Genomic DNA, 14,387 nt, shown 5'->3' with positions numbered 1-14,387 from the left:
ACCTAATTTTATAATTTATTTATAATTATGGGACATAAGGGCTTTGATTCATGTTGCACTTTCATGGATGTAAACTGGGAGTGGATTTACACTGGTGTACAATTAGTATAGAAGTGATTTTCTCAGATTTAATATTTCCTATTTAAAAAAGGACAATACAGTTTTACAATTTTTGTGGTAAAGATTACAGTGGCCTCAGCATTCAGTTTGCTGGATCATGCACGTTAATGAGGAAGGCAGTTAACGGAAAGGTAAGTACACAATTACTATGTTTGTTAAACAAATTGTTAAATATTCAATAATTTTCAGATGAACAGTACAAATACGGTTCAATTATTTTTAAAATTCTGAACTTTATTTTCTAAAGTTTTGCTACCAAAATGTTGAAAGGATACTGAATACATTTTGTTTTACTTGCTGTGAATTATATAATACTTTTATTGAAGAGATTGACAATTCTATTGCTTAGGTCAGTGTAATTTAAAATCCATACTGTACATATACTGTTGTTAGTGCAAAAAAACCTAAATAGATTTTTCTAGTTTTTGCTGTGAACTCCAGATAGTTATGTCAGGAACAAAAAAGAGGTACCATCTTTTAGCGAATATACCCCGCACCCAAATTTACCCCATACCTGAATATACCCCGCGGTTTTTGCTTTTTGAGTTAAAAAAATCTTGTATACCCCGCACACGAGTATAATCCGCGGGGTATACAAGGCTGTGCTGGTGGTATATTTGTGGCCCGAGGGGAGGAGGGAAATTAGCCAGCCACTCACCGCCTGGTTCCTGCTCAGCCTCCAGGCGGGAGAGTGCTCACTACCCAGTTTCTGTGCAGCCAGATGAGCGCTTCCCCTGCCCCTTCCTATGGCTGCGGAGGAATCAGGCGGTGAGGAGTGCTCACCACCCGGAGGCTGGAGGCTGTGCAGGAACTGGGCGGGGGAGCGCTCACTGCCCGGAGGATGGAGGCTGTGCAGGAACTGGGCGGGGGAGCGCTCACTGCCCGGAGGATGGAGGCTGCGCAGGAACTGGGCAGGGGAGCGCTCACTGCCTGGTTCCTGCACAGCCAGATGAGCCCTCCCCCTGCCCCTTCCTATGGCTGTGGAGGAACCAGGTGGTGAGCTGGTGTGTAAAAAAATTTTTTTATACCACGCACCCAAGTATACCCCGCAGTGGGTGGTGCGGGGTTTGTAAAAATGAATATAACCAGCAGGTTATATTCACTAAAATACAGGTAGGTGCTCTGGTAGGGAAGAATATATAAAAAGTCTTCCTTTCTTTCCCAAGCAGAAAGAGCTTTTAAAATTATTTGATAATGTGGCAACTTGTGCATGACATCATTAAGAAAGCAGGATATATTGTTTGGGGCACATGAGTTTTTCCTGCTGGTAGGATCTATTCTTTGCTGCAGTGCTTCTTGCAGTGTAACTGTGAGCTGAATGCTCCCTCTAAGCTCTGTGGTAGGGCAGCCCCACAGCTGTTTAATGAGCCTCACCCAGTTAGGGGCTCGAGACTCAAGCACAGAATTGCTTGGCCGGAGGAGCGGCACTTCTTCCTCAGCGACAGCAGCAGTTCCCTGTGGAAGACAGAGCAACACATTTCTCCCAGGCGGTAGGGAGGGAATGTGTCCCTGCCTCTGGGAGAGACTTGCTGCTGACCCAAGAGCATTATTCCTACTTAACAGGAGTATTTTTATTTTAAAGATGACTTCTGCTCACTCATCCCTGCAGCCCCTGATCCTGATATAAATCCATTTACTCCCAGGTGCACCCTCCTTTTTGTGGTGTCAGTGTTATACGGGGGTTTAGAATTCACATTTCACCCCAGGTATGCTTACCTGCTTGGGAAGGGATTAAGTTCCTGCATCAGTCTGAACATATGTTAGGAGAATAATGCTGCCCTCTTGTGTACTGCTAAATCCTTTGTTAGAAGGCTTAGAACCAGCCGAATACAATTAATTACTGATTTATTAGCAGTTTTCATGAATGACATTGAATAATCCCTCACTTTTTAAAAATCATCAATAATATTTACAGGCAGTCCCTGGGTTACGTACAAGATAGGGACTGTAGGTTTGTTCTTAAGTTGAATTTGTATGTAAGTCGGAACTGGCGTCCAGATTCAGCTGCTGTTGAAACTGACCAGCTGCTGACTTCAGGAAGCCTGAGGCAGAGCTGCTCTGCCCCGGGCTTCCTGGAATCAGCCGCTGATCAGTTTCAACAGTGGCTGAATCTGGACACCTGGGACAAAGCAGCTGGGACGCTGCCGGGTTGGTCCCGCAGCGCCGCTCCTCGGGGCTACTGGACCAACCCGGCAGCACCCCAGCTGCTCTGCCCCAGGCGTCCCTCCAGCAGACCAGGGAGACACGGAGCGGCTTTTCTCGACGCGGCTTTGTTCCACGTCTCCCTGGGCTGCTGGGGGGTTTTCTCTCCCCTGAGTGGTTTTTCTCTCCCCAGAGGACGCGGGCGGCGGGTCTGCCTGCGTCCTCCACAGCGAGAAAAGCCTGGTCTGCTGGGGGGGGGAGCGCACTAGCTGCGCCCCCCTCCCCAGCAGACCAGGGAGATGTGGAGCAGCTTTTCTCGCCACGGAGGGCGTGGGCGGCGGGACCACCGTGCGTCTGGGCGGTCCCACCGCCCGCGTCCTCCGGGGTGAGAAAATTCCCGTTCATATGTAGGGATCCGACGTAAGTCGGATCCACGTAAGTCGGGGACTGCCTGTATTTAGAATTGTGGCTTAATTTTGAAGTGAGAGGAATAACATGGTCTTGTCACTGCAGGTCTTTTGCTTGCTTACCTCGATGTTTGAAAATATGATTGCTTTGCTGGAGATTAATCTTGCTGCTTTGATGAGATGTCAGCAGAATGATTTTCTTTTATATGGAAAGGAGAAAAGACTTTCCGTTTTTGCAAGGTATGGGATAATTTCAAATATTTGGTATTGGTTCTAGGAGTGTCCTATAAGCACTCCACTTCAGATGTGTTTTATACTCCATGCACCTGTGATTAGAGATTTTTGATAGTAGTGTCCATTTGGTCTATGTATGAGGCCCTACACATTCTGCTGCCCCACACTGAGCTTATATAGGTCGGTGCATTCAAACCACCATGAGTTCTTTCTCAGCTGCCTCATCCTGAGACAAGAGTATTAATGTGCCTTTCAATTCAAAACTACAAATTAATTACCCTTTCTACCTCCCTCAAAACTTAGTGGGATAACTAGCTAGTATTTTGAAACCTCAGAGCACTGTTATGGCGTATGCTAGCCACTGTAAGCTTCAAACAGCACCTCTGTTGCTAGAAAGTTATCCTGCTCAGTGGCAGGTGTTTCCAGTGCATCTGCTGCTTGAAAAAATCGTATATGCCTCATAAGTGCCCCATTTGCTCAGTTTTCATAGCATGCTTGTAAAGAATTGAGAGATGAGACGTTGTCTCTTACAAGTGTGGACTGAACAGGTGGTGCTATCAAAAGGATCAATTCAAAGGTGCATGGGCTCTGAACATTCTTCAAATGGGGCATCTGTGTTTGGGGGAGATGCCTGGAAGAACTCTAGCAGTTACTCCACAGGATGAGTAACTTGTTTTTCTCTGTGTATAGGGCTATGGACTTACACTCCAAAATATGAAATATATAGATTCAAAAACGTTTGCTGTCTCTCATAGAAGCAGTGTGGGGGAGGGGGAGTGAGTAGTCAACTATTCGTTAATATCACTAATTTAAATTCTTAATGATTTGAGCGTCCTAATCCTAGGCCAAGTTTATCTGTTTATCTGTATGTGTGGTCTTGTAAGTCCACACATTTGGGGAGGACTTAGTCAACTGTTCATCCTTTAAATTTGCACTTTTTGAAGAGATGATTGATATTTCTCTGCCTCTATATCTGATAGAATAAATACAGTAAAATATTTTTGGCTGTATGAAAATTGTATGTAATATAGTTTTGTTGATTTTTTTTTTTTATCCTTAGTTGCTCTCTGTTGCCAAATTCTCCATTGTGTACTGAGTCTTTCAAGAAGGAAAGCAACAAACCTACCAATAAAAAAAAACTTGGTAAGTGTAAACCAGTGTTAACAGTCAACATACAGATTATGTATAGTATTACCTAACTAGTGCTATATATAGTCAATATATTATTATTTTTTGTCAACTCGTGAATTATATTTTAAATTCTATGCTTTATTTAGTGCTACATTCCTGCCTGAAAATGTACCTATAATACAAGTGGTATTTTTAAAAAAACTAATCTTTTGAGAACTTTCTGTGTAGAATGTAGAGTCTTTAATTGTGTCATGGCATGCACACAAAGGAGTTAGAGAAGAAAAATCATGAAATACTGTTGCTGGCAAATTGCAACAAAACACTTTTTTATTTCTTAGAATGGTAACTGGCAAGATACAGTATAGAGAGAGAGAAAGTAGGCTAGTTCTGAAAACAGAGGCACAACTCACCTCACCTGCTCTACTGTCTTTTTGCAAAAGAGACTGGTTTTGGGCCCAAACTGCACGTTTTACTACAGAGTACCCTAGCCCAGAGATTTTCAAATTCTGGGTTGCAGCTTTTAAGGGCAAGCTGCTAGCTGTCTGTGAGATGCTTTGTTTACCTGTGCCTCTGCAGGTATGGGCAATTGCAACTCCCACTGGCCATGGATCACTGTTCCTGGCCAATGGGAGCTATGGGGTGTGGTGTTCTGGTCCTTTATATACTCACCATCAGTTATTGGATGTATCTGTTCATATTATTTAAGGATGATTTCAAAGGATCTTTAAACAATTTATATGTTAATCAGTTGCCAAACAAGTGCATGAAATTTGCAGATAATAATAAAGTGGACTTGAGATTTGTTCTGTTGAAACTGTTATATGAAAATGGCTGTTGATTCTAGTGACTGGCTACAAAACTCTAAATATTTCTGCTGTTCAAGGCTTTTATAGAAGCTGGTCTCAGAGATTCCTATAATCACTTTCAAGCGAATACTGTAGAAGATGAATATCAAATATTTAATAATTAAATTTTAATTTGATGTTTAGCATTTCTTGCTTTATTGATTTGTCACATAGATAGCAGTATGTAAGACAGAAATATAAATTGTGTTCTCTCAACTGTCCTCCTGTGGGTATTCTAGACAATTAATTTGCCATATCTTCCATAATTATCCAGTTTTACATATTTAGAATGCATAACAATTCCTCATTTTAAAGGAATAACATCTATCTGATTTGAATTATGGAAAAGTCACATTAAGAAAATCCTCCACTAAAAATTAAAACTATTTTAATGCAGGTATAAAGGGCACACTGAAAGACCAATCATTGGTTTTCCACAGTAAAATTAAGTCATCTGGTTATACAGCAGCACCACAGTGAGTAGAAATGCTATTAAAGATATTTTAAGTGGGTGTAATAATACTGTACATTGTTTCTTTTTACTGTCTAAAATACATTGTGGCAACTATGGACCAAATTGTGCGTCAAAAATAGTATAACAGTACAAAATACAGATATATTGGCTGTTAATGTGTTAGAAATTAAAATGCCTACAGTTCAAGCAATGTACTGGTATTTAATAATACCTCATTTAGCCAATAGAGATAGACACATGCAACTGAGAGCAACATTTTGTTCACTGTACTTCTCTTCCACTCTTATCATGTTCAGTCTCGTTTAACATATATTAATAGTTTGTTTTTCTCTGTTAGGTCTATTTAATAAAGAGTGTGTAATAATTCCCTCTTTCCTTTTTTTGTATATATTCTTGCTCACATCATCCCTCTCTCCTTCTGCTAAATCTCTTTGCTGTTCTCTTATTTCCCATCTGTCCTGCAGTCCCCACCTTTCTGCAGTGCTGTTGACTGCTAAATCACTTTGGGCACTCCCAAGTCCAACTTAAAGATTTTAACTTCGTCTGCTCACCTACTCTTCCCCAGGCTTCAAAGGACCACAGTGAGTCCTTTGAGCGAGGAGTAAATCTTCACAGTGAGTATGTAGACAAGGAGAGAAATTCCAGGATATTTCCTAATACCTAGTGAAGGGAGGCCAAGCAGCATTTCTCTCCCCTCCCTGGAACTTGGAAATGAGAGCCCAGGGTCGTCTTTTTCTGGTTGAATGGGCCACAGATCTTTGCAGCTGGAGTGAGGCTAAAAAACTGTTGTATTTGGAGCTTCTGCAAAGGGAACCAACATCTTTTCCACTCCTCTGCACAATTAGATACAGCTTAAAAGGGGTAAGGGGGGGGGGGGGGAATAAGGCAGGAGCAGTAGGAAGTTGTTGCTCTTCAGTCCTACTCAGGGATTGTATATCCTTTCTACATGCTCACTGAGGTGCCTGAAAGTGAAGGAAGCCTGTTAAGGCTGCCCACTGTAGTAGTCTGACACCTCAGTGCAAGCTCTTCTGCAGTACAGCTGCTATCTTCGGTAGTAGGCAGTGCTAAACCTGCCAATAATGGCTCCTCTTGTGCTACTGCTTCACTATGGAGGAAACTGAAGAAGTAGAGGTAGCTACCAGGCCTAGCATCAATAGCCTTATGTAGTAGCATCAGTTTATACCTATGGCAACCATTGCTATCAGTACAAAAAGAATATATGATTAGAGATGCCCTCAGGGTTTTTTTATCTCCCTCGCTTTCATTACATGCCAAATCCTTTAACCCTCAAGATTATCAAGTTTATATTTCAGGGCACAAGTTTGCCTTCTCATCCACTTTTAACCATCAGCTGGAATATATATGTAACTGCCTGAGGGCAGAACCAAATCTGGGACCTCCGGAGCTTAGTGTAGGAGTCTCTACACTACAGCTTGAGCTATAAAGCCAACTGGGTCACAGCTTAGGCTGTAGAGCTCACTAATTCTTATTTCTTGCTGTAGGTGGTCTAAGTGCCACTACATGGGACAGTGAATCACACCCCATAGATGTATGGGTTACATATACTCATTGGCACCTACTCATGGAAACTGCCTTTTTCCCTAGTTTTTCTGTACGACAAAACATTATATCCACTTTGGGTGCAAGTTGTACATAAACACACAAGATTCTTAGATCCCAGAACTAGTTTCATGTGTGTGTGTTTGTGTGTGCAAATATGTGTATACTCGAAGACTTATCCAGTGTTTCCCGGATCCTCCAGGGCAGACAGCTGGTGGTCTGGGGGGTGCAGGAGTCAGGGAAGGGCCTTGGGGATTTGGGGGGCTCAGGACAGGAGGCTGGGGGCATGGGAGGGGCCACTCTCGTATCTCATTGCTCTGAACAGCAGTCTCTCTTTTTTGTGTAGATATTTATAAATATGAATGGCTGTGGTAAAATAAAGGAGTTATTCTACATTTTTATGGGTTGCCATCTTGGGTCCTTGAAGAAGACTTGGAGAAAAGGGTAAAATTGTTTGATTGGGAGGCTTTATGGATGTAAGATGATTGAGTGGGGCTGGGAACAATCATACATATAATTGCTATCTCCTGTTGGCAAGTTCTTCATGTCACCTCAAAATTTGTAGTATGATCTCTGTCCACTTGGTATAATGACATCCTACTAGCTGCTGATATAAAAAAAGCTGCTGTTCAGAAGTAGATGTCTCTGGACTTTATATTATGATTTGTTCTTTAAATGTAGCTCACAGCAAATGTGTTATCATAATGTGTTATCATAAGCAATAATTGGGAGTGAATTAGAAAGCAATATGATTACAGGGATCTACTCTTCTGTTTATGTGTGTACACAGTGCTTTTTTTTTGTAAAAAAAAAAAAAAAAAAAAAAAAGGTGCCAGTACTCTGGAAGGAAAGTTGTTGAGCCAAAAAAAAAAAAAAAGAAGCTGCACCAAAACCACGGGGAAGAAAATTGTTGAGCCGCAAAGCCCCCCAAAAAACAAACCCACGCCAGGGGCCAAAATGCCATTGCAGCCCCTTTAAGAGCCGCGTGTCCCGAGCAGGCTTCTGTCGGGAGCCCAGCTGCCCTAGGAAAAGAGGTGCCGGTATGCCCAAGAGAAATTCAATTCATTTAAGTTCTGCAGGGAAAATAGGTGCTAGTATACCATCTCGGGGCATACTGTCATAAAAAAAGGCACGGTGTGTACATATTTCTCAACTGTGTGTATGAAGAGGAAAATAGAATCACTGTTGTTTTAAATAAAATGCTTATTCCTGAACAATGTTTTAGAAGTGCCGTTACTACATATTTGAGAGAGTTTTTCTTATGTGAGTCTGTCTCTGCATTTGTCTGTTTTTTCAAGAACTCCTCCTAAATAGTAAGAGCTAGGACCATCAAATTCCATATGCAGCTTCCTCTTATCATAACTTAAACCAGGGTAAGGCTTAGGTTGTACTAGGAAAATGGAATGTGCCTGAAATGAGATTGTTTCTTATGAAATCATACAGAAAAGAGACAGAATCAACAGGCAGATGAAAGGAGTGACCCCCAGCACTGCTCCAGCCCTGAGCCTCCCACCCCCCAGGAATTCTTTCAGGAGGGCGTATGTGTGTGTGGGGGGGGGGGGGAGGCTGTAGCTCTCCCCACTGATTTGTATGAGAATATTGTTGGCTGTTCCCCTAGGAGAAAATGTATAGTTTGATGCACTCCTCACTCTGCCTGGGAAGCGCAGCATGCAGATGAACCTGGACATGCATCCCTCCTTGATGTACTAACCCCTATTCCTGATGTATCTAGCTGGAGTCTCAGCAGCCAAGGAGAGGTGCTTTTCACCTGGCCCCAAGCTGTTGCCCTAGAGAGAAGTTTGGGGTAGTCCTCTCTCCCCAGGGCAACTCACATACTGAATCCCTCATCCCTAACCCCACCATTTTATTTTCCAAAAATCAAAAATTAATTGAATTAAGGACTCGAACAAAGGTGGGTAAGTCTTCTAGTATATAGATATAGTAACGCCTGTTTTCTTCTCTGCAGAATGACCATGTTTTCTCCAAAGACTAACTTGAAGAAAAATAGCAAGCTATCACAGTGCAAGAGTAGTTGCAAACGGTAGGTAATTCAGTAGATGCATTGAAAATTGAAATGATAAATAGATGTTTTACTTGAAAAGATATTTTGTAGATACGTACCTCCTCTACTGGACAGTTTTAAAGTGGGGATATGATTTGAAGTACAGGTGACTCCCGATTTATGACCGCCCGACTTACGACCCCCCGCATTTACAACTGCCCTGCTCTGGCCCCGCTCTCAAACTCCCCTAACTCACCTGCACAGTGAGCCACAGGGTCAGACACTCGCCTGCAGCCCTGGCCGGCTTTGGGTGCAGTTCGTGCTGCACCGCTGGCTCTGGGACATGCAGAGCCGCCTCCACCCGGCACAGCTCCCAGCCGGCTCTGGGAGCAGTTCGCGCCGCGCCACTGGCTCTGGACACGTGGAGCTGCTTCCACCTGGCATAGCCCCTGACTGGCTCTGGGCCCACAGGTCCCAGGAGGCAAAGTGGGCCAGGAATGGAACCCCCATTTATATCATTGTGCCTATGGGAAATAAGGGTTCGACTTACAATGGCTCGACTTACAACAGTTCTCCAGGAACCAATTAAGTCGTAAGTGCAGGGGTCGCCTGTCAAATGCTTTTTAGTTTTGCTATGAGATGAAGTTTTAGCAGTTTTTCCAGCTGTACATAAGAAATGCTATAAAGACATTTTAGGTTAAGTTAATTAATCTTAACTATGCTTTATGTAGAAAAGTTAATATATAGTTATGTTCTCCCTATTTTTAAATGATTAGTTTAACAAATAAAAATCAACATTGGTACCAAAAGTGTTTAGAACTATATTCCCATAAAGTGTTTTTAATGCATAGTTCCAGTCCGAAAAGTGACTAAATATGCCTTCATGAGGTTATGTACTTACTGTAACTTGTTGATTTCAGATATGTGGTTCATTTTATAAGTGAAAATATATTTGGCCTGATTCATCATTATGTTACACCAGTTTTATGCTCTGTGTGTCATTCTATTGAAATTAAAACTTTTCCTTTCTTTAAATATATGCAGCCTCAATGGAAATAATGAAGCTGCACAGGTTTTAGTTAGGTAGAATTTGACCTGTAGAATCATCACTGGGTATGATACACAAGCCAGATCTCAGTGTGATCTTGAGGAGTTGGCAGTTTTATGCTGACTCGTGCAAGTGAATTAAAACACCCATTTGTTCCTGATTGCCAGTCTTATAAATTTACCTTGGGATCTGGGTTACGTATGATGCACAGGCAGAAATGAAGTGTGACTGTAGTGGTTGCTCTTAGATTTTCTTTTTTATGAGCATTTCTGAAATGTTGTAATAGTATAGTGCTACACTGTACACTCTTTACTCTCACTGGAAAGCATTCAGATGAATAGCACCACAGTATTGATTTTAAGAAATGCTTGCACAATCTAGTACATAAAATCTAATTCCCAATCTGTGTTGACACTGTGATTCTAACAAGTAAAACAAAACAGTTTTTGTGACAGAAGTAAGCAGATATAACATACCAGGAGTGCATATGTTGCTATTTTTACATTTTCCTTTTTCAGAGAAAAAAAAACAGATTTTAAGTCACTATCCTATATATTTTTTATCTGCAAGAAATATTACAACAAATTGAATTTATTTTTGTATGGGTGTGTGAAAAAAGATTTTAACCTGGAATTAATTCATTATTAGGCTATCTGACTGACAAAGGTTGCTGTTATAACTTGTAACCAGCACATCTGGCATACTGTCTGTAAACTGGAAAATACTGGTTCATCTTGAAAGAATTAGGTGGTGTTTTTTTAATTGGCAAGTAGAATGATGTAAAAGTATACATATGAAAGTCCTAATATCTGATAACTTTTGCATGGATGACTGACTAGTAAATTATTGACATTGATGTAAACAGATACCAAGCTTGTAACCTTCCCTCTTATGTCAGTCTGATCCTGCAGTCAGATGCATGCAGGTGTTTGCATGGAATCTCTCTGGGCATGTCTACACACCATGGCTAAAGCCGAAATAAGCTACACAACTTGAGCTACATCAATTGCGTAGCTTAAGTTAAAAAAGCTTATTTCGGATTTTGGCACTGTCTACACAGCAGGAAGTTCAAGTTTAGAGCACTCTTCCTCCAACTCCCCCTATTCCTCATACAATGAGGGTTACAAGAGTCTGAGTAAGAAGTCCAACAGCTTGACATTATTTCAACATTATGTTGAAATAACTGCTTGCTGTGCAGACATTGTGACGACAAAGGTAAGTCTATTATCACCCTTCCTTTGCAGCTAGTTTCCATGCTGTACTGTTATTGGTTGTGGTGAGTGGTATGACGGAGAGTCAGGTCATGGCATGTCAACAGCTCTCCCTGATAGGTTAATTGTTGCTGTTTTTTAAAGATTCCCTGGCCCTATGCACCTTGGAGATTAGTGCTTGAAAGGTTCAAATCCTCATGACACAGTGGCTTTGACTCTGCTATGTACTAGTGCAGTAATATTACTGGAGCTGTGGCAAGCAGCTGTAAACCTGGCTTAATTTCTGAGTACACTTTGGCTGCTCTAGAGGAGTATAAAGCATCTAGTGAATCTGTCCTCAAAAGTAAAAATTAATAAAATGATCGTATTTAGATCTGATATTATGTATCCTTAAAACATTAGAAGTATTGCTTGGTAGCATTCTTTTTAGGATTTTTGTTTAATGCTAATGTATAAAAATAAATATTTAAGAAATGAAGAACATTCCCAGATAAAATCACTATGCTGAAGTTAAAGCTGAGAATAAATATTACTATCTTAACGGAAAGAAATATCAGAAATACTATAATTACTCCAAAATCTAGCATTAAAAGCTCAGGAATTGAGAGTTAAATTTAAAAGAAATCCAAACATGTTAATATATGAAAAACACAAAGAACCATAACTCTGCCCTGTAATGACACCATAAATGGAAATATGAAAAAAAATCTTGAAATATAGTTTTAATTTGGACCCAGAAGCACTAAGATCCATCAATCATAATTGTTTGGTTATTGCTTGTGACTACAGGGTGGAATTTAGATTGTCTGCATATTTTGTATATTTACATAACCTCATATGTTTAGATTTTTTAAAGTTAATATTGACACATAATTTCCTGGGTTTCTATGCTTGGTTATTATGATAATTAAAACATCCCAGTTATGCTTTTTCACCCCAAAGTGATTGATATCTACTCCTACTCAGCTTTTTCTTACTATAGGTTTTGTATGGGAATCTAAAAAAGCAGGAAGAGATATGGATGATTTATACTTTAATTTACTCTAACTGTAATATAAATATTTAGCATGGAAAGTGAAACTGTACTGTTCTTATTACATTTAACTATTTTCCTTAACTTTCTATTTTTTTAAAGAAAAAATAAAGAATATCCATTGGAAAATTCTCCTCCAACTAAATCTGAGACACAGATATCTGTAACTAATAAACCAACTTCTATTCGCTGTATTCAGTATTCAGGTATGTACGAATCCATGTATCCATGCTACTGTCCTGGATATGCAGGAATTTAAAATAAGAGATGTGGTTTATTAGATAGCACCTTTACTCATCTGGAACCTTTAGCAATATTTTTATAGTGTTTGGGTCATTTTTTCTTCCTTAATTGCCTGCACCTGGCAGAAGGTTGTCATCAGCCTTCCACACCTTTGTAACAAGCCTAATTCAAAAGTAAAAATCCAGTCATTTAGCAGCTAATAAGTTCTCAAACAGCATTTTTCTTACTTTGCCTATCTCTTAATTTTGATGATCATTTGTGAAAATATTCTTTGTCAGTTTGTGCATGCACACAGGCTTACCAACAGTGGGGGAAACTGTCCTGGGACCTGATGATTCAAATGGACCCAGGGTTCTAGCTTTTTAAATCACTGCTGGAGCCACAGGCTGTGGGTGATGCTAAAGGGCTGGCAAAGGGAGGCTAGCCTCCAGTCCCGTACCTTCTATCGGAGACCCACAGAGCCTGTGCCCCCAACCTGCCCAGGGGCCAAGCCATTCTGTCACACATACCCCTACCAGCATGTGTGGTAAAATGGCCATTTATTGATATTTACCAATACAAATCTGATCCGTCTCAGCCTAAATATTTTGATTCTCAAATGACTTTGTATATTAATCAGTTATAAATAGATGGCATTGTTACAATTGCATATACAACATTTTACTATTCATGTAACTATATTATCAGGCAGTTGTTATATGAAGGCTTGCATTCATATGCAAAAATTTTCACGTAAAACATCCCAAAACAAGTTAATATTATCTTAAATATTTGAATTTGAATTTTCATCTTGAAGAGAAATATGAGTTAGAAGTAACTAATATCTTCTGTAATACATCTTCCAGCCATAAATGCTTGTTACTTGTTAACATAATGCATATATTTGCTAGCAATTTCCTTTTTTAGTTTGTTTCAAATAAACAAGCAAAAACATAAGCATATGAACTATCATTTTCCAAATATAATATATATGAAAATAATTATATATCCTAAAATTCAGTAAAGGTGAAGTCAAGATTATAACAGCCTAAAATTAACCATTTTGCAACAATATTGAGGTTTGTCTCTTACACCTGCTGAATTGTGATGACATGTACCTAATCTCTTGCCCTCCCATATTGGGTCTCTGAGTTGCTGAAAAGAAGAACACCACCACATTCTGTACTGGCCAGTTTTGCAGTGAGGGAAAAATTTATCACAGTCCCCAAAGAGGCAACTAGCATCAGACAGCATCAGACTGAGAAACCAGTCCTATGGTAATCTCAGCTGTGGGAGGGAGCTGCTACTCTAAGCATGAGAGAGGACTCCAATCAGAAGGACAAGTCTTATATACTCTATTTTCCCCTCCACCCCCCCAAAAAACCCCTTAAAAATCAACAACAGTGGTCCTGTAGAACCTTAGGGTATGGCTACACTGAACGCTTGTTTTGGAATAAGCTATTCTGGAAGAAATACTCTGAAATACTTTATTTTGAAATAGAGTGTCTACACAGCAAATGCCAATTAAAATAGTGCTGAGCTATTTCAAGATAGAGCCGTATTCCATATTCATTGGACACTGAATCGAATTTAAGGCCACCCAGAAGCACTTTAGGTAGGGCATCAGGATAGCACTCTCTTCCTGCAGTTGCTGCCTAAGGCTGTCTGAGGCTCGAACTTAAAGGGACCCCCCCGAACAGCTGTGTCTCAGGTTCTTCTCCTTTGCCTACCTCCTTGAGGGACAGCAAAGCCTTTTCACTGCATGCTGTGGTTGCCTTGGTGGACACTTCTGCACTCCTGCAATGGAGCTGGACCTGCCTTTGAGCAGTGAACAGCTTTTACAGGTTGTGCAGCACCTCCTTCTGTGGGATGCTTTCCAAACCTTGCAGTTACACAACCCCCAGCTCATTGTGGGGAACTTCCTCATCCCTCTGCGGGCACTACTTATGCAGTACAA

The 14,387-nt window shown here is 40.6% G+C and overlaps 1 protein-coding gene across 8 annotated transcripts in view; it reads left to right on the top strand.

Annotated features, from left to right (window-relative positions):
• The window catches only part of WDR27 (WD repeat domain 27), a 212,773-nt gene that overhangs the window by 35,128 nt on the left and 163,258 nt on the right, over nucleotides 1-14,387 (top strand). For all 8 annotated transcript variants that reach the window (XM_075924675.2, XM_075924672.2, XM_075924676.2 and 5 more), the window contains exons 11-16: nucleotides 184-251; nucleotides 2,776-2,909; nucleotides 3,964-4,046; nucleotides 5,277-5,355; nucleotides 8,881-8,955; nucleotides 12,311-12,414. In XM_075924675.2, coding sequence (XP_075780790.2) covers nucleotides 184-251; nucleotides 2,776-2,909; nucleotides 3,964-4,046; nucleotides 5,277-5,355; nucleotides 8,881-8,955; nucleotides 12,311-12,414 — 543 coding nt within the window. The remainder of the gene's footprint in view (nucleotides 1-183; nucleotides 252-2,775; nucleotides 2,910-3,963; nucleotides 4,047-5,276; nucleotides 5,356-8,880; nucleotides 8,956-12,310; nucleotides 12,415-14,387) is intronic.

Source organism: Pelodiscus sinensis, chromosome 3 (assembly GCF_052426305.1).
Source record: "Pelodiscus sinensis isolate ZL-2025 chromosome 3, ASM5242630v1, whole genome shotgun sequence".
Taxonomy (NCBI): Eukaryota; Metazoa; Chordata; order Testudines; family Trionychidae; genus Pelodiscus; species Pelodiscus sinensis.
The sequence above is the reverse complement of the archived record's forward strand: the minus strand, read 5'-3'. Positions and strand labels throughout refer to the sequence as shown.